Source organism: Macaca fascicularis, chromosome 5, assembly GCF_037993035.2.
Source record: "Macaca fascicularis isolate 582-1 chromosome 5, T2T-MFA8v1.1".
In the NCBI taxonomy this organism is placed as follows: domain Eukaryota; kingdom Metazoa; phylum Chordata; class Mammalia; order Primates; family Cercopithecidae; genus Macaca; species Macaca fascicularis.
Window position 1 is genome coordinate 65,820,516 of NC_088379.1, and position 26,037 is coordinate 65,846,552.

Genomic DNA, 26,037 nt, shown 5'->3' on the forward strand with positions numbered 1-26,037 from the left:
AAATGCCTGTAGAATAGAAACCAGGAGCAACATTAGGATTCCCAGATGCTGATTTTTTTTTTTTAAACACATCTCCTCAGGCCAAGATGACGTTGAACAAAATTAAAGACCAACAACTTTTTGCAGGGAAAGGCAGGCTACAGCAGCTTGAACTTGTCTAAGGAGAGCTGAAAACCTGCAACATTACTATCTGAGAGTAACCAGTGGGCCCTTCCTTTTTGCAGGACGGTAGGATTTGGCACCCAAAGAAGGTATCTGAAGCCATGGATGATTGCCGTTCTCATTGTGTTGTCCCTGACAGTGGTGGCAGTGACCATAGGTCTCCTGGTTCACTTCCTAGTATTTCGTAAGTAAAATTAAGGATTTCACTCTATATGATTTTATTTTTCAGCAAAGCTTCATTTACATATATGTAAATGTAATTTCATCTAAAAAATTGCACATTTACCTGCAAATTTCCACAGAGTATGTTTAATTGTTTCAGTCATTTCATCAATAAGCAAGTACTAAATGCTTATTATATGTGACTACTTTTCTGGATACTCAGGATACAGCTTAATCAAAGTAGACAGATTTCCAATTTCCTTAGAACTCTCAATCTAGATTTGTGTGAGAATCTACACAAAATGATCAAAAATTGTAATCGTCTGAAACTTACTAGTAATTATAATAAACAACTCATCACTTATTATATATTAAAATGTAAAGGTATGATAAATTAGTTATTAAAATTGGCTCTTTTACTCATGAACCATCATTTTCTGTCCAACATTTCTAAGGCAAAAGAAAAGCACTTGTCTAATAAAATAAGGAATTTTAAAATGATTGAAAACCTATAGTATGACACAATATTATCATTTATTTTTAGAGAAAAAAATTTACTCTTGCCAAAAAAATATTCAGGGAGTATATTTTTATCAATGAATATACTTGTAATTACACAAATAATGCGTTTCAAGATTCTTTTTTCATATTGAGTCTCTTTCTGAGAATACAAGCCATTTATATTTTCTGACAAATCTCTACAATGTCACTCTCACATGAATGTATGTGATAAATAACTCAGGCTGCTCACTTTAATGGTCTTATCTGTCGTCACCTTCCACAGACTAAATGGGGGAGCAAAGACTCTATCTGGAGCCTTAAAGGGCTTAAGATCATAGTCCTAGGCCTTATATGACAACTCCAGCTGTAGTTTATACCATTGGCAAAAGATTCTCAGGTCTGTTTATGTGGTTGCATAAAAGCCCAATGAGAGTAAGGTTTGACAACAGTATGACTTACATGGATAAGTAATCAGGACGTCCAAAAAGATATTACAAGGTCAGAGATTTCCCACTTAAGACATACGCCTTCCTGATATCCCTGTTTCTTTCCTTGATTTGTAGTCTGGAAACCCACTGCCTCTTCCCTGAGCCAGGCTTCTCAAGGATTTAGGTTGTCTTGTGTTTATTCCATTCTCTATCTTTAACTCTGTAGCTGTCTTACCCACTCTGGGCCTTACTCCTCAGATTACCAAATTCCTTAGGAGTCCCAACTACTTTCCTTTCTTATATTTCCTAATAGATTTATCCCTGTTGCACACTAGTCTCGTCTTCAATCTCAAGACAGCTCCTCTCTACACTTTCTTTTCAAGTTTTTCTTAGTGTGCCTGACAGTCTTGTTACAAATCAAAATTCACAAGGACATTCACTTATCTCTACTTCCACTAGAGCGTATGGTGGTACACATTTCAACTCAGCAAGGAGCAATGTAGCAATGAAATGTTCAAGCTCTACAGCTAGACTGGATTTAAAGCTTGGACAGGCCACCTACTAGTTATAGAACAAGTTACTTAACGCCTCTGTGCCTTACTTTTCTTATCTGTAAAATGAAGATGATACCAATCTTAGAGAGCTGGTGTGAGGATTAAATGAGCTAATTCATGAAAGCTGCACAGGACTGTGTCTGGCATATTGTAGAAACTCAATAAATGGCAGCTATTATAATTAATATAAAACATTAATTTTTTAAAACAAAATTCAAATATGAAGGAGCTCAGGGACATATTCAAGACTTTATATTGGCCCCACTATAATTGGGTTCTGAAATCTTTGTCCAAACCATTTAGTTTCCTATTTTTCATTTCCATTACAGACCAAAAAATGGAGTACTATCATGGCTCCTTTAAAATTTTAGATCCACAAATCAATAACAATTTTGGACAAAGCAACACATATCAACTTAAGGACTTACGAGAGACGACCGAAAATTTGGTGAGTCAGGTAAACTTCTTTTTATCACAGAATAATGTAAGTGGAAGGGATTTTGTGGATCATTTCTCCATTTCTAAAAACATGATTTTCAGACCACCCACATTAGAATCATCTTGCAGATTGCTAGGCCGCATCCCAGACCTGCTTAATCAGAGTCTGATGAGATGGGTAGGTGGGGAGAGGGGAGTAAGGGAATCTGCATGTCTAACAAATGGGTGATTCTAATAAGCCCCTCTTTCTAACTCAACTACCTTATTTAAAGGTAAGAGAATTGAGGCCAAGATATCCTAGCCCATTTCTTCCCCAATTCCACTAAGTTTCCCCAGAAGAAAAGCCTAATCATACCAAAACTAGTTTTTATAAGTCCACACACTTTTTTGTAAGACTGCATTTTAAGATTTTGAGTATTTTCAGAATTTACATTCATCTTGTAAGTGTATTGATAAAGACAAAAACTCAGACTTATTTTGTAGTAATCAAGTCAAATGCTAATAATTTTGTTAAAGCTAAAGTGCAAGACTGCTCCCAAAAAGAAAAAAGCACACTCAGTTACATAATCATTCCACTCAGAATGCCCATGAACTCTCACTCGATAACTAGGTTCAAATTAATTTTTCTGACAAGGAAGCACAGAAGCAGAGAGTTATTTTAAAAAGAAAGAAGGGACAAATGTGTTGGTTTGTTTTAGTCAAAGAACCATTTTTAAGACACTTTCTTTCTCAAATCATTTATCATTTCTTCCTGTGATCATTTGCTCTTTGTCCATAGTATACCTAATGGCATCATATTTACAATAATATCGTAGACTTTATAATCTCTATTTTCAGTTAACATTAAATCATGCACAATTTTTTAATTTTGTGGTTTCATCTTTCCCAACCAATAGTTAATGTCTACAGATTGATATAGATTCTTCATTCTTTCACATGCAGAGCATCTTATAAAAGAGCATTTGCAATCAATTCTTGAGTTATGCTAGGATGAACTTGGAGCCTGCACCTATACACCCAAATACCTCCTCTACTCCTCCAGTCCTAAGTGACTCCACATAACCTCCTCAATGTAAAAAAAGAAAACTCTTAACTTGCCTTAGTTAAAAAGATAAACACATTATTTGAATGATGGAAAATGTTACAATTTACTGGGAATTTTTGAAATTTGTTTAATTGATGTTTTATGGCCAACACTATGGTTACTGTTGTTGTTGTAAGTTAACTAAGCAATTCTTTCTTCACTGAAGTAAATGGACAAGAATGCAAAGGCTCTAAAAGAAGTGAGAGAAATGCAGAAGTGCATGATGAACAGAAACTCTATTTAAAAATGGACTTTTAAGTTTCAGCTAAGCATGTGTTCCTTCAAAGGCTAAGACTAAGTTAAATAAGGACATATTATCATCATGGGTACCTGCATTATTTATTTATCCTCCTTTATCACCATAGCATAAGCGCTTACCCTCCCCCTTGCAGGCAGCCATTCTGTTTCATGAGGTATTCTTTTGTTTGTATTCATTCTTAAAAATATGTTTTGCTGTTTTGCATGCACATGCTTTTAACTTACATTTTGTGTTATAAATCACTTTTGTTTCACCTCTTTTTACTGAGAACTTTTAAAAAGATCTATGTTACTATATATACCTTTAGTTTATTGCTGTTAACTGCTAATTCATAGTGTGTATCTACTATACTTTACCTGCCCGTCATGCCAAGAAATGCCACACTAAACAGACTCCTACTTACCCCCTTATAGACCATGCAAGTACTTCTGGAAGCAGAATTACTAGGTCATTGAATGCACATATACTTAATTTGACCATTTGGCACAGGTTTGCTCTTCAAAATGGCTGAATCAGTGTGCACTCCCATCTACAATGCATGAGGATTTCATGTCCCCACATCTAACCAACACTTAGTATCTTAGTATGTTTAGGCTACTACAACAAAAAAATCCCATAGGCTGGGTATCTTAAACAATGAACACTTATTTCTCATAGTTCTGGAGGCTGAAGGTTCCAAGATGAAGATGATCAAGGATCTAGCAGATGTCTGGTGAGGGCTTGCTTCCTGGTTCATAGAACACTACCTTGCTGTGTCCCTCATGGCAGAAGCCATAAGAGAACTTTCTTTTGTAAGGACACGAATGACTTTCATGAGAACTCCACCCTCATGACCTAACTATCCTCCAAAGGCCCCATCTCCTCTATCATCACTTTGAGAGTTAGGATCTCAAAATATAAACTTCAGGGGAACATAAACATTCAGTCCACAGCACTTCAAATTATTTGACTTTCTGAATTTGCCACACTAATAAGTATAAAGTAGTATTTTATCTGTGATTTACTTTGCATGTTCTAATTACTAATGAGTTTGTGCATTGTTATGTATAATTACTAACTTTTTGGACTTTCATTTCTATAAATTGCCTGTACATATTCTTTGCCTATTTTTCTGTTAGACTTCCTTTTTTACCTTATTTGTATTGCTTTGCAGAAGTTCTTTACATTTTCTAGATATTGATAGTGTGTTGGTTGTAGACACTGCACTTATCCATTCTGTCTTCTACTAATATTGACCATGTTGTTCTTTACAAAACAGAAATCTGTAACTGAGGTAATCATTTTTTCACTGTTTTGCCTTATGATTGTATTTTGAAGCTTTTCTTTAAGAAGTCCTCCTTCCCTTCTAAGACATAAAAATATTTTACTATGTTATTTATTAACCTTATAGTTTTATCTTTTACATTAGGTCTCTAGTACATGTGGAATCCACCTTTGGATGAGAGGTTAGGTAGATTCAGTTTTTTAATTCATATAGTGAGCCAGTTTTTAAATATAAATAGCTAAAATATCTTGGCTTTTCCTAACATGTGATGTGATTATTGAGCTCATTGCATGCATTTCTTGGCACCTGGGTCTCGCAGAAGAGGAAACATGATCTGTCTCCTCAAACTGCTTCCAATCTTTTTGGAGAGATGTGAGTAACACACATGGAACTGAGTATCATGACATGATGTAATTAAGGGCTAAATTATATGTTGAGCACAGTAAGTACCGAAAAACTTCAAAACCGGACAAAGATTCCCATGGTCAGAAAAGGCTTTATATTTTTTAACTCTGTTTAAATAAGACAGGTGTTTTTCTCCTCCCATCTCCCACCAGGTTAGCTTTAGAAGAATTACAGGAAGAGTTTATGCCTCATCCTGAGCCACACCTGTTTATTGTTGCTAAATCCCGATGAATACAACCAGATTCTTCTTTCTGTCCTACATGGGTGCTAATTAGACAACCAAGGAAGACAGGTGGCAGGTCCTGTTCTTCCTCTCTTTAGGCTTTACTGATTTGAATGCAAATTGAGATGCAAAAGTAAAATGAGTTCATATTTAGATACTGCTATAATCCATCCCTGTTCCCTGAGGTAGTGGAGCAGATATATCTCATCTCTCATATCATCCTTCAGAGAAGAGTCCATTAATCAGACATTACTGATGTCTGATTACTGTAGGCTGGTCATCCTGCAGGCAGAGAAGCATGGCATCCAGCAGAAGCTGAGAGCATGCACTTCGAGGGAGGGAAGGATAAGCCAGGAATTTATGCTGAATGAGCTGGCTAAGTATACATGTTCAATAAGTTCTAGTGGAAGTCACAAATACTTATGAAAGGAGAAACATGACCATGTGCAATTGAGCTTTATGCCTCTTACTGTTTTGCATGTTCAAAAAATGGTGGCATTAGCATGATCCAAGGGTGGAGTTTTCAGCCATTTGATGTTAAAAGGTGAAGCTGAGGACACGAAACCCTTACTATGCGTCCTCTGTGAGTCAGCCAAAACCAGTCTGGACTGCTAGCTAGATTAACAAAGAAAAAAAGAGAGAGAAGATACAAATAAGCACAATCAGAAATGACAGAGGTAACATTACAACCAATCCCACAGAAATACAAAAGATCATGTGAGACTATTATGAACACTTCTATGTAGATAAACTAGAAAATCTAGAGGAAATGGGTACATTCCTGGAAAAACACAATCTTCCAAGATTTAATAGGAAAGAAATTGAAACCCTGAACAGACCAATATTGAGTTCATAATTAAATCAATAATTTAAAAAACCTACCAACCAAAAGGAAAAAAAGGCCCAAACTAGAAGGATTTACAGCCAAATTCTACCAGACATACAAGAAATAGCTAGGACCAATTCTAATGAAGTTATTCCAAAAAATTGAGAAGAGTCTTCTTCCTAAATCATTCTATGAAGTCAGCATTACCCTGATGCCAAAACCTGACAAAGACACAATGAAAAAAGAAAAATTACAGGCCAATATCCCTGATGAACATAGATATAAAAATCCTCAACCAAATACCAGCAAACCAAATCCAGCAGCACATCAAAGAGTGAATTTTCCAAAATCAAGTAGTCTTTATTTCTGTGATGCAAGACTGGTTCAACATATGTAAATCAATAAATGTGATTTACCACATAAACCGAATTAAACAAAAACCATACAATTATACAGGCACAGTGGCTCACATCTGTAATCCCAACACTTTGGGAGACTATGGTGGGCAAATTACCTGAGGTCAGAAGTTTGAGATCAACATGGTGAAACCCTATCTGTACTAAAAATACAAAAATTAGCCGGGCATGGTGGCATGGTGGCAGGTGCCTGTAATTCCAGCTACTCGGAAGGCCGAGGCAGGAGAATCACTTGAACCCAAGAGGCAGAGGCTGCAGTGAGCTGAGATCACGCCATTGCACTGCAGCCTGGGTGACAGCGCAAAAATCCATCTCAAAAAAAATTTAAAAATTAAAAATTAAAATCATACAATCATCTCAATAGATGTGGAAAAAGCTTAGATAAAATTAAACATCCCTTCATAATAAAAACCCTTAACAGGCTAGGCATCAAAGAAACATACTTCAAAATAATAAATGCCATCTTTGACAAACCCACAGCCATCATCACACTGAATGGGCAAAAGCTGGAGGCACTCTCCTTAAGAACAGGAACAATACAAGAATATTCACTCTCACTACTGCTATTCAACATAGTACTAGAAGTTCTAGAAAGAGCAATCAGGCAAGAGAAAGAAGTAAAAGACATCCAAATAGGAAAAGAGGAAGCCAAATTATCTCTCTTTACTGACAATATGATTATATGCCTAGAAAACCCTAAAGGCTTTACAAAAAGATTCCAAAACTGATAAACAACTTCAGTAAATTTTCAAGATACAAAATCAATGTAAAAAATTCAGTAGCATTTCTAAACAATAATGTCCAAGCTGAGAGCCAAATCAAGAACACAATCCCATTTACAGTAGCCATACACACACACATGAAATACCTAGGAATACATTTAACCAAGGAGGTAAAAGATCTCTATAAGGAAAATTACAAAACATTGTTGAAAGAAATCAGAGATGACACAAATGAATGGAAAAACACTCCACGCTCATGGATTGGAAGAATCAATATTGTTAAAATGGCCCTACTGCACAGAGCAATCTACAGATTCAATGCTATTCGTACAAAACTACCAACATAATTTTCCACACAAAATTAGAAAAAGCTTTCGTAAACTTCATACAGTACTAAAAAAAAAAAAAAAAAAAAGCCTCAATAACCAAAGCACTCCTAATTAAAAAGAACAGAGCCAGAGGCATCACACTACCCGACTTCAAACTATAATTTAAGGCTACAGTAATCAAAACAGAATGGTACTGGTACAAAAACAGACACATAAACCAATGGAACAGAATAGAGAACCCAGAAATAAAGCCACACATCTACAGCCATCTGATATTCGATAAAATTAACAAAAATAAGCAATGGAGAGAGAACTTTCTATTTAATAAATGGTACTGGAATAGCTAGCTAGTCAGAAGCAGAAGGATGAAATTGGACCCCTAACTATCACCACATACAAAAGCTAACTCAAGATGGAGTAAAGAATTAAATGTAAGACCACAAACAATTAATGTAAGAACCCTAGAAGGAAACCTAGGAAATATGTTGTAGACATCAGTCTTGGCACAGGATTTATGACTAAGTCATCAAAAGCAATTTCAACAAAACAAAAATTGACAAGTTGGACCTAATTAAACTAAAGAACTTCTGTACAATAAAAGAAACTATCAACAGAGTAAACACACAGCCTACAAAATGGGAGAAAATATTTGCAAACCATGCATCTGAAAAGGTCTAATGTCCAAAATCTGTAAAGAACTTAAACAACTCATCAAGCAAAATAAACCAAATAACCCCATTAAAAAGTAGGCAAAGAACATGAAAAGACGCTGCTCAAAAGAAGACATACAAAGCAGTCAAGAAACATATGAACAACTGCTCCACGTCAGTAATCATCAGAGTAATGCAAATCAAAACTACAGTGAGATACTATCTCATACCAGTTAGAATGGCTATTATTAAAGAGTAAAAAAATAACAGATGCTGATGAGACTGTGGAAGAAAGAGAATGCTTCAATACTGTTGGAAATGTAAATTGGTTCAGCCACTGTGGAAAGCAGTTTGGAGACTTCTCAAAGTACCAAATAGAACTACTACTCAATCCAGCAATCCTCTTCCTGGGTGTATACCCAAAGGAGAATAAACTTTTCTCCCAAAAAGACAGATGCACTGTCACATTGATTACCACAGTATTCACAATATCAAAGATGTGGAATCAACCTAGATGCCCATTAGTGGTGGATTGGACAAACAAATTGTGGTATCTATATACATATATATATATATATACACACCATGGAATACTATGTAGCCATAAAAAAAAATGAAATCATGTCCTTTGCAGCAACATGGATGTAACACCACAAGGAAGGCACTGTTATCTCCTCTTTACAGGTAAGAGAACCAAGCTTCTGAAATTAAGGTCCATAGCTGGAAAATGATGGAGGGGAGATTTGAAGTCATCTAGGTAACTCCATACATGTGCTCTTTCCACTAAATTGTTCTACTGTCAGGAAAGGACTCAGCTAAGATAGAAGAGAAAATTATTAAAATCTAAATCAATTCTTCTCTCATTTAATTTTTTAAATCCATAAAGATTATAAATCCTCTATGCTGTGCTAGCTCACTTTTTCTTGACAGATACATTAGATACACTTACTATAGAAAAATATTCTCGTTCTCATTTCCTTGTATCAGTTTTTGGTGAGGAAGGCAAAGGTAGAAGGAACTGTAATAGAGAGAGATGAAGGAAACTGATGGATATATTGACGTAGGTATGTATATCTAGTGTGAACAATCTACAGTTGGAAGAAAGATGTGAATGAGTATGCTTTTTGAGGGAAGTTTTTTGAGAAAAGAAGTAATATGAACTATTTCTAAATTTCCTGATAAAGTTATAAATACAGCATAGTCTTCACAGGAGGATCTATGTAGTTCATCATTCATCATTCAGCAAATACAGCATGATGTCATGTTAGGCACTATAAAAGGCTAAGAAAAATGATTCTCTCTCATAAACGAATCAAATTGAGAGATTTAGAAGACAACAAATCTGGAGAGGACATGAACTTTCTAAATAATGACCTTCCCTTGCTTTGGGTATCCTGGTTTTAAATATTTTTAGTACAGCTTTAAATAGATCCAAATGAGATATTTTCCTCTTTTAAAAAAGCAATTCAAAGATCTAGGTTTTTGTGGTACACCGAAAGTTAATACTTTATTCTTTAAAATCCTAAATTGCAAACTTTTAAATTCTATAAATATTTTGCCTCATAATTTCAGAAATGTAAACCAATTTGGGATATGGATATCTCATATATTGCTACTTGTTACATGTGATTAGTCACAGATGTCTGTCCATTTCCTTCTGACATTCCACAAAGAAACATTGAAGAAGGACCAGTGCAATCAAAGAAATGGCTGATGGCATCACAAAGTATCACATCCCATTTGATGATCTGATTACCTCTTTGTTTAGGGTGATCTGAAAGTCACAGTTTCATGGCATCCTCCACACCCACACAGCATGTATGACACTGGTCAGTTAGACCTGACCCCAAGAAGGCTAATAAGCCTCAAAATTCTGTGAACATCACTCAGTGCTCTGGTTGACTAACCTCTATCCAGGCCTGAGAGAATGGTTCATAGCTGACTTCTTGGATCAAAAAAACACCTGGAGTTTTATATGGATATGACACAAATTTTAAAGGATTGCAGTAAAAACTACCAAGGTTATGGTTCTTATTTTTGGGGAGTAAAGAAAATAGGCTGCCTTTGGAGAGGAGTGCAACAGTTTCTGATCCACTTACAAACTGCTTGCTGTCCATCAGTGGGTAGAAGGTCTTAGTGAGAACCTACCTGCATGCTCATCTTGAGGCAGGCACTATGAAGGCATTAACAGGCTCTGAAGCTACATGGCCCTTGTTTCAGTGAGCTCTGTGGCTCACTGCTGTGTCAACTTGGGCAAGTCACTTCCTCTTCTATGAAATGTGGATAATCATAGTACTCACCTTAGAGGGTTGATTTGAAAGCAAATGAGTTCAAACACAATGACGTCTGTGCTTGGTGCATATATGGCAGACAACAGTGATTCCTACTATTATAATTATTACAGTCTTACCAAGGAGGAGCCTTCCACAAATAATCAATTACCTGAAAATGTCCACAAACAGGGAAAAAAATCCCTTCCAATAATTCATGTGCAATTTTCTTTTTTTTCTAGGAGCATTGATCTCAACCTGATGTAAAGCAAACACTTTAAAAAGTCTTGTAAAATTTTCCTGGTAAATGCAAAACTTTCTGATAAATAAATTCTCACCTTTTTATTCATTTGTTTATTCAACAAAAATATACTTCAAACCAACACATGCAAATCACTATGCTATTTTCTAGAGTATGAAAAGATAAATTGCCAGCTCTATGCATAAAGGGTTTGCCATTTAACAAAAGAGACTATATATTTGAATAAATATATAGTGAATATATTGCATAAATATATAATGAATGTCTACATTAAAGAATAGAAGGCATAAGAGGAATTAGAAAAATTGAAACAGAAGGAAGACAGATTAGTTTGAGATTAATGAATATCCCCAAAGAAGGTATTATCTGAGATTGACCTTGAAGGATAGTTGTGATTCAGGAACATAGAACTTGCAGAATGAGAAGGTTGCTACAGACCAAAGGAACAGCCTGAGAGGGGCGAGTATGCAGGAAAATGAGGGCCACGCCTGAAAGAACTGGTGGTGTTGAAGATGGGGCCGGGCAGGTTTGTCACAGAGGGAGAGGACCTTGAATGTCTGACATTGTGAACAGAGGCTCCAAAGCTCAAATTCTCTATTTCTACCTTGAGTTCAATCCTTGTGGCAATGAAACTTCAGTGAAGCTTTATTTAAGGCGAAAAGTGTTTTTTAAAAGCCCTCTTACATAATATCCTTTGCATATTACTCATGTTATAATGAGGAGAAAGCAATAGGATGTAAAGTTTTTTTCACAGCATAGTTTTGGTTTCTTTAACGCTAAGGAGCTCACCTGGTGTTATGTTGGAAAAAACAGCTTTTATATTTCATTTACATTCCATATGCCAGTCTTTGGTGACATATGTACCTGCGGTTTGCAGTGTTAGCCACAAAACACTCCCTAAGTGAATACATAGACTGCTGTAAGGGGATCCAGCCAGGAAGCATCTGCAGAGAAAAGCAGGCAACATGTATAAACAGAGTTAATTCAGGAATGAGAGCTGAATGGCTGGGCGAGTCTGTTTGTTTGAGTTGACAGCCTCTCCCTCACTCTTTCATTAAACACCCAACTAATCTTCAATTGCCCTCTTGGAACTTAATCTCAGTGTAATTTCTAGCATGTCAAAATCATCAAGCAGAAAGAGATACTACCCTGAAAGAGGGTCTTCTGTTCAATGCTAGGAGACAAACTCCAAGTACAAAATTCTAGAAATGCCCTAAAGAAGGAGGTAGGATAGATTTACAAACTGCTAATGCTATTAGGTTGCATAGATATAGATTTATAACAAGCTGGCACACAGCTTTAAATGTATAAGTTTCTCTGAAACTTCTGGGAACTTGGAATGCCAGAACGTTGGCGGAAAGAATGCTTCTAATAATGAAAGCCATCATCTGCCATGGAAACAATTTCCAGGTCTTTAGAAAGCTAGTTTATACATAAGCTCCATTCAACAATAAAACTTATGTTCATGTTTTTTCTGATTTTCCTCCTGTTGTAAATTCATTTTATAAGAATTCTTTTTACCAGTCCCTCTACCCCATTTCTCAAGGCGTTGTCCTCACACTACCTGTATCACCTAAAGATTCCAAGCCCTCCTCAGATCTAGTAAATGAGACTTTTCTAGAGAGAGGGTCCTAGAATTTTATAAAGAAGAATCCTTTTTATTATTGTGATCACCAAACTTTCTTCTGCCTAGATTCTTCTTATGTTATTTTTTCAGCTCCTATCTTCCCAGGCAACCTAACCATTCAAAGATAAAATTGATGCTTGGTTTAGATATTCATAGCAGACACCTTGCCAGATTGATGATGTTATCCAGAGTCAAAAACTTAATCCAATGCCTTCACCAACAAGTTACAAATGGCCAGGAATCAATTGTGATTGAACTTATTCAGAGGGTAATTACAAAACAAACTTCTTTAAATACCTAACTGCTATTTACTTTTCTTCCTTCTAAATTGTATCACTTTTCTCCCTGTTCCATTTTGTTTGCCTTTTTTTTTTGTAGAGGGGGGACTCCTCTGCCTCCATACTGAGTAGTAGAGCTGGCTGTGGGTGATGAGAGAGAAATTATTATAACAAAGTCACCCTTTCAAAAACATGTCTTCCAAAAGAATTTTGTTTCTAGCATATAAGCCCCACACCACCTCAGCCCATTTAGGCTTTCTTTCTTTAAGTACCAATAAAGACATATTTTGGATACTAGCAATTTATTTTCTAAATGCTATCTTTGATCTTAAGTTTAAGGCTATTACCAAATCTATATCTCTACAAGTTTTATACTTTAGGCTAATAAATTATTTGATAACTTATTACTATGTGTTCTATGAAAGAAACTGAAGTAAAATTTACATCACATTTAACAGGGTGGTTGTGTGATTGAGTGGGAAGAGGAGCACCCTACAGATAGAAGACCTGGGTTTCAGTCCCAGCTTACTAGTATCTGCATGATGCCAGGGAAATTCACATACTGCCTCTGAGTCACAGATTTCTAATAGGAATGAAAATATTTCTTATTTTACGGAATAAGAGTTAAAGAAGAAATCAAATAATTCAGTTCCTGATGAAGTATTTATGAATTCCTGAGTGTCCTAAGGAAGTTATAACTTGTTTCTTGATCCCTGAAACAGTTTTCCCTATATTTGTGTGTGTGTGTGTGTGTGTGTGTGTGTGTGTGTGTTTCAGTCATGACAGTTGGTTTTTCTTCTCATTCCTTGAGAATGTAGGATATTTTGTGTGCACATTTGGTTCCTCTGTCCAACATGAACTGTAGTTCCCCATCCCACATTGAGATGACACTATTTCTACGAAGTGAGTGCTAGGGGATACTGCAAGCCAAATGCCAGGTGTGATAGACCACAGCATCACAATACTGTGGCAGTAGATTAAAGCCAGGCATATGAACTAAAAGCAGTGGCTTTGCTTCTCCGACTTTGGTGACATAAACTGAGTAACAAATTTGAGCTAATACTGGAATACCACCTAATCCTTTTTTCCTCCCTGATTTACCCTAGGGTCCACAATCAACAACAATTTTAAAAGTTTGGCTCTCTCCTAAATCCCTAATGCCTCCTCCTTACCTGTTATAAGTGAAGACCTGCAGAGCTAAGACCTATAATGCCAGGATGGAGGCTAGAGGACCATCAGCAATTAACTATCAAATCTTACCCAGCATTTTATATGTGTTTAACCTTCATAGCCTTATGAGTAGCAGACCAATATCTTTGTTTTATAGGTTCGAAAACTGAGGCTCAAATTGATTCAGTAACTTTGCCAAGTTTGCCCAGTTTGTGAGCAGTAGCATAGGCTCAAATCCAGGACTGAGGCAGGGTTTTCTTTGTCACCACTCAAAGCCTCCCTGAATATCCCATCTCTGCTCTGTATCTCTCTGCTACTCCTTCTATCGTGTTTTAGCAAGATACCTTCTACTCCAGAAACCTGCTCTAGCACAGTAGAATTACTTGGGTAGGTTTTTTTAAAAATATGAGTGCCTACGTCCCCTCTAGACCAATCAAAATCAAAATTATTGGAGAGGGTCTCTGGCATCCATAAATTTTTTTTTCGAGACAGAGTCTCGGTTTGTCGGCCAGGCTGGAGTGCAGTGGCGCCATCTTGGCTCACTGCACGCTCCGCCTCCCGGGTTCACGCCATTCTCCTGCCTCAGCCTCCAAGTAGCTGGGACTACAGGCGCGTACCACAACGCCCGGCTAATTTTTTGTATTTTTAGTAGAGACGGGGTTTCACCATATTAGCCAGGATGGTCTCGATCTCCTGCCCTCATGATCCGCCCGCCTTGGCCTCCCAAAGTGCTGGGATTACAGGCGTGAGCCACTGCGCCCGGCCACAATTTTTTTTAATTCAGCAAATGATTCTGTTGCACTGTGAAGGCTAAGATCCACCAATTTAAATAATGATATTAGTTCTGTTAAAAAATTTTCCATTGCTTTAACATTAATCAAAGACATATTCTTATTATAAAAGATATTACTAACACGTAGCTTCCCTCTTGTTATATAACAGGTGGATGAGATATTTATAGATTCAGCCTGGAAGAAGAACTATATCAAGAACCAAGTAGTCAGACTGACGTATGTATGGTTGGGCAAAAGTGGAATCACAAGACTGGAGGGAAAAGGAACAAAGGAGACAGGGACCCTCATGTATTGTATGTCTCTATGGACTAGGCTTTTGGCTACAATTTTTCATAAACATTGTCTTTAAAGCAGTCTTTGAGTATAAGGCTGACCACCATTTTGTCAACAAAAAGACTAAGATTCAGGGAGGGTAAGAAATATGTTCAAAGTTCCCCAACTGACAGTTTCCCAAAGTGACAGAACCAGGAATCAAACCCTATCAACTTATTGTGAGGCCTGGAACTTACCAGAACCCGTGACCTGGGGAAAACCCCAGCAGCTTGTCATTGCATGCACCAAGTTGTATTCTTTTGACAACTATATTATTTCAAACATGTTAAGCAGGCAAACTTGGCTACAAAATGGGATCACAAATTAATGAAAACTAACGACATGAGGCATGCCTAAACAAAAATATATTCCTGTTGTAATAAATTTTCTCTTTGTTGTGGTGGAGGGGGAAGACTCATATCAGTTGTAGATATTGCTCAGAAGTTTCAATTGTGTTATTTTGAAAAATTACATAGTAGAACATACATGTCATATACATAAATGCATGAACCTGTATGACTCATATTTCTTAAAGATAAAGAAAAATAATATATTCAGATTTTGATTTATTTGAAGAAAATAATTATCACTTTCTTACCAATAGACTAATAATGCTTTGTTGGCAGGTGTACTCCAAAGTTCTCTATGTCTTTACTGAGTAGTGACTTCCATAAGGATTTTATAACATAAATTGGTTAATTTCTACAATACTTAGGAGAGAAAAAGCATATAAATACTAAAACTTTCTAGATTTCATGTTTTCTGTTTTCAAATTCTCATTTACCATATTATTGTAGCAACATTATCATACTCTCGTGAAGTCCTTTGGATGGTAGCCATCATCACTGTATAATACTTGGTAAAAATGTTAATTCCTCAGATTTAAGAAGTAAAATTAGTCATCTGTTTGCCAATTTGATATAAAATTCTAGTTATTTAGATCTTTATATTTCCAGAGCCTAAATGAACAAAATTACATAAATTGTCTCAGAATTTCCTTTTAGCCAAAAAAGATTCAGGGAGATGGGCCTCTAGTGTTTTTCACAGTTTTTTTGTTTGTTTGTTTGTTTGTTTGTTTAAAAACAATAGGAGAGATAACAGATCAATATATATTAGTTTCAGGGTTTTTCTTTTAACTGTAATTGGTTTTCCTATTTTAAGAGTATTTAAAAGTTTACTTCCTCAGGTAACAGAACTTGAATCTGTTTATATTATAAAAGTTCAAGAAATTGGGCATGTTTAATTTGGAGAAGACTCAGGGACCACAATATTGTTGTCTTCAAATATTTGGGCTAGAGGAGGAAATTATTTTATGTTTGTTCCAACTGGTGGACCTAGGCCTTATGGAATGGGAGATATAGGGAGACATATTTCAACTCAAAACGATGAACTCAGAGCTGACCAAAGAGAAACAAGCCTCTTTAGAAAATTAAACTTACTATCTTTTTAATTATTGCACTGTCATTAGAGGGCCATTTGTCATGGACCCTGTAGAAGTGATACAGATATCAAATACACAGTTGATTAGCCTAAGAAAACACGAAGGTTTCTTCTACACTCTCAAAGCTTATAATTTTGATGATGATTTTTTACGTCTGTCATTCCTAGCTTCTGTAACAATCCTTCAAATTAATTGGGGGAAATGCACTGAAAACATAATGAAAGCTAGAAGAGGGAACATATTAAATGACCTTGGGTCAGAATGACATGAGACAATCAGCACTTGACACTCTCAGCAAGTGAGGGATCATTCAAGGGAGGAAGATACAGGAAACGCTGAAGGACAATTCTAGGTGTAGTCTTTGAAAATGTACCTTTCTTTTGTGTGGCATAGTCCAGAGGAAGATGGTGTGAAAGCAGATGTCATAATGGTGTTCCAGTTCCCCTCTACTGAGCAAAGGGCAGTAAGAGAGAAGAAAATTCAAAACTTCTTAAATCAGAAGATGAGGAATTTAAGAGCCTTGCCAATAAATGCCTCATCAGTTCAAGTTAATGGTAAGGAGGTCCCCTTCTGTGTGATATGAAGTTCTCTATTAGGTTCATATTTTGACTAATCTCAAATTTATTTGTCATTATTTCCATTCCAAATAATAGCTAGAATTCAGATGAAAAAATTCAAGTTAAAGATGTGACATTTCAAGGTGTATTAGTCTCTAATGTAAGCACATCTGAAGTTAGTCATCCAGTGGTTTTCCCAACAGTAACTGATTGGCACTCATCCCAAAATAAAGGCAAGGATTTACAACAGAGGGCTAATCTCAGCTAGGCACTGCCTCCGTGACTAAGCAAGTGAAAATACTAAGGGTTTGGCAATAATTGTTTTTCTGGGTGGGACCTTCCTAAAACACAAATTCATTTGTTGACATACTTTTATTGATAGTTTCTATATATGGTGACATAAAATTTTTGTTAGCTTTTTTTACTATGGGCATTTGGGAAAATGGCAAGCCAACATTGAAGCTGTTAGAGTTATTTTACCATTAATGCTTTAAAAAATCACAGTCTAGGAAAACATCACTGAAACTATGTGTACATTGTTCCACTTTTCTCTTTTTTTTGTTGTTCACCCTTAGCCCATTATACCATTATCACTTCCCTCAATTAAGGAGAACGAACCTTTATCAAGGTCTATCTTTATTGCCTTTACCAGAAGTAACTAATTTCTTTTTATATTCCAGTGACATATGCAAATTCACCCTTATAGATGTGAAATTCACGCAAAAAGGGTTGAGGAATTCAGTAATTAAAAGGAGCTAAGAATCAAATTTAAATCTCTAATTTCTTAAAAGGCTCCAATTAAAAAAGGTTTCTATAGTCAAACACATCTTAAAAATTCTGGCTATGATATTCATTTCTCGGAAACTCTTCCTTATGGTACCATATTAAAGATTCTAAGGCAGCCAGCTAGAGAGAAACTTGTTTACCCTCGTCCACTAAGCTGTTTTCACAGCATCTTCTTCCAGCAGACAAGTACAGATTTCCCCTACAAATTTCAATGGATACTAGACCTAAGAGAGTTACAGAAGAGATTCAGGGCAAGCGATTTTTATCAGACATGAAACAGGACACTCTACCCTTGTAAGGGTCTAGCTGACTCTTCAAGAGGAAACCAAATAAGGAAGTAAAAAATGTGAGGTAATGGAATGGGCAGATGTTTGCTGATGTGACAACGAGTCAGCTACTTAGGGAATAAAGCTGAGGACCTCTCCCAGCCAGAAGGGAGCAACCTGACAAGTGCTTAATCCATCTTCTTTGTTAGATGGGGAAGCAAATGAATAGAAATTGTAAAACAATGGCCATTCTGATAACTTACATGATGCATTCTGTGTAATTTCCAATAAATAGTTAATTTGTCAGGAATGTAAAAGCCTGAACTATCTGAAACCAGAGTGAAGCATAAATTGTTCATTGACTACCTGGTCTTTTTGTTTTTTATAGGCTCAGCTTCTGAACTTCAGCTTATTTTAATAATTGTACTAAATTAAAAGGCAGAATATGCTAATGGAGAAACTGATTTGAGAGTTACCTGAGGCTGGGCGCGGTGGCTCACGCCTGTAATCCCAGCACTTTGGGAGGCCGAGGCAGGTGGATCACTTGAGGTCGGGAGTTCAAGACCAGCCTGGCCAATATGGTGAAACCCTGTCTCTCCTAAAAATACCAGAAATTAGTCAGGCCTGGTGGCGGGCGCCTGTAATCCCAGCTGCTTGGGAGACTGAGGGGGAAGAATCATTTGAACCCAGGAGGCGGAGGTTGCAGTGAGCCAAGATTGCGCCACTGCACTCAAGCCTGGGCGTGACAAAGTAAGACTCCATCTCCAAAAAAAAAAAAAAAAAGGGAGAGAGTTACCTGACCAATTCTGACTCCACTAAGTTACTACAGAACCACCCAAATAATTGACTCATGCCTTTGTCTTCATTTTCTCATCTGTAAAATTCCAATGATAATGTTTGTTCTTCCTGAAATCACAGAGAGATTATAAGAATATACAAGGAAATAGAAAACACAATGTGGAATAAAGGGGCTGTTACTACTGAGAAAGCTATTACGTTGTGCACATGCTTTGGAAACCTGAAATAATTAATTTGAGTGATTGACTAGTAGCAGATAGATCCTTGAAAGTGTCAGAATTTTTAAATGTAAAAAGAATAGTGTTTATTAGTGATATGGGATCCTAGGGGGTGTTGCTTTTCTGGCCAGAAACCTCTGTGGCCAGAGGTTGGTGCCTTTGCTCAGGTTTTGCTCTGGCCCACTGGGCTCATTCTGCCCACTTGACCTGGTAGACTGCCCACCTCCTGCTACCCGCCTGGATCCCATGCCCACCAAGGCCAACCCAGGCATGGAGCTGTGAGGGTTGTGTGAGTGAGCACGGGGTCTGGTCACTGCCCACAGCCAGGCACACTGGCTGCAGCATGATGGGCAGCTCCAGGTGCTGGCACAGGTGTGCTGGCTCTCTGTGAGGCTGTGGCTGGACAAAGCTCACTGCAAGCGGCTTCTCTGGCTGGCACCTGGGAATGTGGTGGCACCCAGGAAGCTTGAAGATGACAGGAACCGCAGGGTCCCAAAGAGGGAGTCACAGCCCTGGCTTGGGGAGCTCCCAGGTCTGGGATCCCTAAAAGGCTGCAGCTTTTATCTCTTTTTGCCTACAATGTGGCCAGCAAGGGGTATGTTTCATTCCTGTTTGTGTTACAGCTCTTTTAGTCTTGCTATTTGGCAGGTCCTGAGTTCTTGTCCTGAGACCAAGAAGAATGAGGTAGGCAGACAAGTGGAGGGTGAGCAAGACGAGAAAGAAGTTTACTGAGCAAGAGAATGGCTCACAGGAGACCCACAGTGGGCAGCTCCTCTTTGTAGCCAGGGAGTCCAAGCAAGTATTCAGCTCCTAGCAGAGAGGAGGCCCTGGAGTTAGAAGCTTCTCTCTGCAGGCAAGTTGTCCCACTGAGTGTTCAGCTTTCAGCAGACAGTAGGCCCTAGAGTGGTCTAGCTCCTCTATGCAGGCAGGTAGTCCCACGATCTCCTAGTCACCTACCTCTCCAACTGCAAGGGCCCAGTTCTGCCTCCGGCACCTCTCTGCCCACCCCTTCGTGCCTGACCTCGCTGCTCCCAGACCAGTGGGCAATTTGGCCCAGTCCCATTGCAGTAGCTTCCAGGATGGCAGGCTCTGGGGGGCTCCCAGGGATGGGCTCCATGAACTTTCTCCTCACACCCACCCTGCAGTGGCCATGGTCGAGAATGGCAACGTTGGGCCAGGTTCCGGAGTAGGAGAGGCTCCAGGCCTGGGAGCGGGTCCTGCCTGGTCACATGAGGTTGGGGGCGGCACAGTCGGCTGCCTCAGGGATGTGGGGCACAGGGGACCCACCACCGTCACTGCTGCTCCCGCGTCCGCTCTTGCTGCCACTGCTCCAGAGAGCCTGTAGCTGCCATCACTAGCACTTAAGAAAGGCACATTCGGCCGGGCGCGGTGGCTCAAGCCTGTAATCCCAGCACTTTGGGAGGCCGAGACGGGCGGATCACGAGGTCAGGAGATGGAGACTATCCTGGATAACACGGTGAAACCCCGTCTCTACTAAAAAAAAAATACAAAAAACTAGCCCGGCGAGGTGGCGGGCCCCTGTAGTCCCAGCTACTCGGGAGGCTGAGGAAGGAGAATGGCGTAAACCCGGGAGGCGGAGCTTGCAGTGAGCTGAGATCCGGCCACTGCACTCCAGCCTGGGTGACAGAGCGAGACTCCGTCTCAAAAAGAAAAAGAAAAAGAAAGGCACATTCAGTGGACAGCTCAGGAGAATTTTTAAGGCAATTTTTATAGACAAAAACATTGCTTCCTGGGAACACATAATTTTTCGACTACCAATAAACAGAAAACTGTAGAGATTCTAGATTAAGTCTAGAAATAACCCTGTAGCCCAAGATTTATTTATAATTTGTCAAGAATCTGTATTTTGTTTTGACAAAAAAACTGTGGTGTGGGTCCTTCAGGAGGCACAGTGTGACAAAGCAAAGCTAAAATCAACTTCTTTGCATTGCAAACGCCAAGACTGTAGTCAAGCAGCTCACTGCCTACGTGTCAGATGACTTTGCTTCATGATACTTGTAGCCTGTAGAGCCCTGAATATTAACTAGCTTTCTCCCACTCCGAACCTTGTTAGGAGGTGGTCGCTTTCAAAACTAAAGTGTTAATGTTTATTTCCATTTCCGTACCTGGAAAGTAAAAATCTCTGGTCAAAATTAGAAACTAGTTACTTGTATATTGACAGTTGGTTTCCAGGTGTAATCATTCTACCTAAAAATCTGGTTACACTCACCACCATTACTACTTACCCTGGTATCATTCCTGGAAATGGATAACTTGCATCCTACTCAGGCTAAGTTGACAAAGTTTTAACTGAAGAGTTCTAACTTTATGCTATTTTCCACTTTATTGCATTACTAAGGACAAAATATATAGTTTTATTAAAAACGAAATAAATTTACTGCCTTAAACTACATTTGATGGTAAACTGAATTCCTTCGATAGAGTAAGCACCAAGAGCAATTGATGGTCTTGGGCAATTGATGGTCCTAAGCAATTGATTCTTCACCATACAATGATTTGGGGTGCCTTTAAGGGTATACTTGAATTGGATATTTTCAAAAGCACCCACTTTGTAGAGTTTATCATCACTAGTTTCCCCAGTGGAATTTGTAGAAAGTTAATAGAATGAAACAATCTTATTTTGTATAATGGGGAATAGAATACTGAGAATGTGTCTGAGAAACATGGCACTGGTAGGAAAAAGTAAAACAGTTTATTCTCATCTGCTTAGTAAGCTAAGTCATTTTAACTTGAAAATCATCACAATTTTCATGAAAACTTCCACCAACTTTATTTTTCCCCAGCTTTAGTAAGATATAATTAACAAATAAAAATTGTATATATTTACTGTATACAACATGGTGTTTTGATACATGTATACAAGTTAAATATTTGTGTTTCCTTAGTCAAATTCCTCACTTTTTTGGAAGTTGACAGAATTTAATCTTGGATTGTGTCCAATAACTAGCCTTTACCAATATTCGGATAAGAAATACCTAACAGTTTATTGTTTTAAAAAAGCAATTTTAGTATTTAGGAACTGTGTTTAAAAAGCATTTAAAATATCATTTATGTGAGAATCTTCAAGGTTTTTTCATCCTAAACCCTTTAACCAAAAAAAAAAAAAAAAAAAAAGAAAGAAAGAAAGAAAGGTTTATGTGAAATTCGAAGTAAATAAAAGAGAAAAAGCAGATCTGTTCTGGCTGAGTTTGAGGCCTGTAAGACAGTCTACCTGCAATATGGTTTGGCTGTGTCCCACCAAAATCTCATCTCAAATTGTAGCCCCCATAATTCCCACATGTTGTGAGAGGCACCTGGTGGGAGATAAATTAAATCATGGGTGCAGTTTCCCCCATACTGTTCTATGGTACTGAATGAGATCTGCTGGTTTTTTAAGAGGCTTCCCCTTTCACTTGGCTCACATTCTCTGACTTGCCTGCCACCATGTAAGACATGACTTTTGCCTTCCTCCATGATTGTGAGGCCTCCCCAGTCACATGGAACTCTGAGCCCATTAAATCTCTTTTCCTTTATAAATTACCCAGTCTCAGATATGTCTTTATCAGCAGTGTGAAAATGAACTAATATAACCTGTTTCCTCTGTCCCATTTACCCATCTTCTGAAGTGGAATACAAAGAAGCTTTACCCTGAACTGCTGGAAAACCATAGTTCTCTATTAATACAAACTATTTGTGGGCTGTAGTCATCCACTATTTGTGCCTTACTCACCCGTTGCTTGTGATAGTATCCACCTAATTAGAGGCTGCCTATAAGTCTCTACAAAAACTGTGCACAGATACTGTATCAGATAGCCATTTTCCTAATTAATCTGTATGTTCAACTGTCTAGAATCCATGTATGGTCAATATCCTCTGATTATTCCTGGTCATTGAGACCAACCAGGAAAATATCAAATTATCACTATTTGTTTTGTCTTGTTTTTCAGCAATGAGCTCATCAACAGGGGAGTTAACTGTCCAAGCAAGTAAGTCGAGTTAGCTTATATAAACAAGTAATTTTCACATCAGAAAGGACATTTTCAAATATTTGCTCATATTTGCCCATCTGTGCTCCAAATTTTCTTTGAGAGATAATAACTATTTGTACAATAGATTTAAATACTTTTTTTTCTAACTCATGGACTGATCTTTTAGTCATGTTCAAGAAAAAAATTGTCATGGTAACCTTTTGGGGCAATTTGAAGAAAGTATATATTTCTGATTGGGAATACTGGACTTGTTTTTCTAATTTTTAAAAATTCCATAAAATGTACTTTCTGCTACAAAATAAAATAATGAGAAAGTAATTAATAGGGAGGAGATAAAACCCATTGTTTGTGACTGACAAGTTATCTATGAAATATGCTGAGGTCAGGAGTTCAAGACCAGCCTGACCAACATGGAGAAGAAACCCTATCTCTACTAAAAATACAAAAATTAGCCAGGTGTGGTGGCAGGCGCCTGTAGTCCCAGCTACTTGGGAGGCTGAGGCAGGAGAATTGCTTGAACCCGGGAGGCAGAGGTTGCAGTGAGCCGAGATCGCACCACTGCACTCCAACCTTGGTGATAGAATGAGACTCCACCTCAAAAAAAAAAAAAAAAAAAAGAAGAAGAAAAGAAATATGCTTAATATATTCATCTTAATCGCTAACAGTGGCTTCATTAAATCACTTCAAATCACTGTGGCCTATATTTCGAAAGATTTTACAAAAATAGTGATGAATTTGAGCAGTGATGTTCATGCATTTGCCTCTGTGTCTTGCAAACACCCTAAGTATTTTTATTCATGTATTTATTCATTCAACAAGCATCTTTTAACATCTACCAAGTGCCAGAAATTAGACCAGGAGTTGGTGGTACCATTGTGAATAAAACATGATCCCTGCTCTAAAATTAGAATTTCAAAGTAGAGAAAGATATAAATAAATCAGGCAGTATGAAAATAGTGTGATAAATGCTATGGCAGAGGAAGTGCATAGTGCTATGAGAGTCCATCAGAGAGTCAGCTAACCCGGTCTCACAGAGTGAGAAAGTGAACTCTAAAATGTGAGAGAGAAGAGGCCATGAATCCAGTGACAGGTAGGGTGAGTGTCCTGGGTAGGAGGAGTAGTATAGAAAAATGTCTTCAGGCAAGTAAGAATGGGGTCATTTCTTGTGATTGCAAGATGTTTCTTATAACTTAATGATCTCATCTTTTTCAGGTTGTGGTAAACGAGTTGTTCCACTGCACGTCAACAGAATAGCATCTGGAGTCATTGCACCCAAGGCGGCCTGGCCTTGGCAAGCTTCCCTTCAGCATGATAACATCCATCAGTGTGGGGCCACCTTAATTAGTAATACATGGCTTGTCACTGCAGCACACTGCTTCCAGAGGTAAGTTATTGACCTTAAGTTAGAACCCACTTCTGCTAAAAAGCCCTGAGTTTTGTCATATTCTTGGTAACAATTAATGTCCCAAATATTACTGAAGTAAAGTAAGAAAAAGTTATTTCATGTTCTTCTCTAAAATAATGTTACACTTGCATACTTAATCAGAAATTTGATGGGAATAAAGGAAGTAACAGTCATTATCCTAGTATTCATCAATCATTTCCTCAAAGTTTTTAATAAGGAAACTGTGTAAGGAATCAGAACTATTTTGTGACATCCTAACACAAAATATTCACTAGTAACATACACCATTAATCTTTTGTGAAACAATGCTCTCCACTTAAAACTAGTGTCTGTTTCTGCCAAACACTTGGGTCAGTCTCCTACTCATCGTAAAAAATCAAACTAATTCCAAAGTAAAATGGAAATTTTCAATAAATGCAGGAAGTTGGTAACTGTAATGATGGAGAACCAGAACAGCAGATCAAATGTAGAGCATTGACACATGGAGATCTGTGGAATTAGAACAGTTTACAACCAAAATGAGAGCTTGCTAGCATGATAAAGACAGGCAGTTCAAAAGAGATTCCTGGAGTATCAAAGGATTCAGAAAGGCCCTTGGGCTACTCAATGTGACCTTCGCATAATAGAGCACCTCTTCACAATAGTGCCACAAAACACAAAGCTGAAGTGAAGAATAGCAAATTGTGCTATCATATAATTGCTTCTGAATGCACACATTTTATTAATGTATATTAAATTATAAAGTCATTTATAAGATAAAATGACTTTTTATAACTTTTAATTTTACTTTTCAAGATAATAACCAGTCATTTTTATCACTATTACATTTAAAATTTTAGATTTTTTTCTAAGTAGATTAACTGTACTGCCTTTCTTCTTCATTACCAATTATTATGGTAATAACAAAGACTTCTCAAGTATCTCTATATAGTAGGTGGCAGCAGAATTTAGTGGGAAAAATATGTCCCAGGCAGTTGGAGAGCTGGGCAAATTATTGAACCTTAGTATATTAGGTAATAGATAGACTAGATCTTTTCACATTCTTTTTGACCTGTAAAATTCTAACTTTTGTTACTATAATAAATTTTATCTGCCTAAGAGCATAAATCTTTATAGAGACTCTTAATATTCTGAAGAAAATATATATTAAGAATCTAGGCTGGGCATGGTGGCTCATGCCTGTAATCCCAGAATTTTGGGAGTCCGAGGCGAGAGGACCACTTGAGCTCAGGAGTTCAAGACCAGCCTGGGCAAGATAGTGAAACCCCATTGGGAATGGTGGTGCATGCCTATCATCCCAGCTTCTTGGGAGGCTAAGGCAGGAGGATCCCTTAAGCCCAGGAGTTTGAGGCTACAGCAAGCTATGATTGCACCACTGCACTCCAGCCTGGGTGACAATGCAAGTCCCCATCTTAAAAAATAGCAATCTATTTTTTAAAAG

The 26,037-nt window shown here is 37.7% G+C and overlaps 1 protein-coding gene across 2 annotated transcripts in view; it reads left to right on the plus strand.

Moving 5' to 3' along the window:
• Positions 1–228: 228 nt before the first annotated feature.
• Positions 229–26,037, plus strand: part of TMPRSS11A (transmembrane serine protease 11A) — a 42,762-nt gene continuing 16,953 nt past the window's right edge. The window contains exons 1-6 of one of the 2 annotated variants that reach the window (XM_005555186.3): positions 229–346; positions 2,137–2,255; positions 14,973–15,040; positions 16,971–17,131; positions 23,150–23,188; positions 24,404–24,575. In XM_005555186.3, coding sequence (XP_005555243.2) covers positions 268–346; positions 2,137–2,255; positions 14,973–15,040; positions 16,971–17,131; positions 23,150–23,188; positions 24,404–24,575 — 638 coding nt within the window. In that variant the 5' untranslated portion in view covers positions 229–267. Of the gene's footprint in view, positions 347–2,136; positions 2,256–14,969; positions 15,041–16,970; positions 17,132–23,149; positions 23,189–24,403; positions 24,576–26,037 lie in introns of those variants that run through there. The other variant, XM_074040949.1, reaches the window with a different exon arrangement.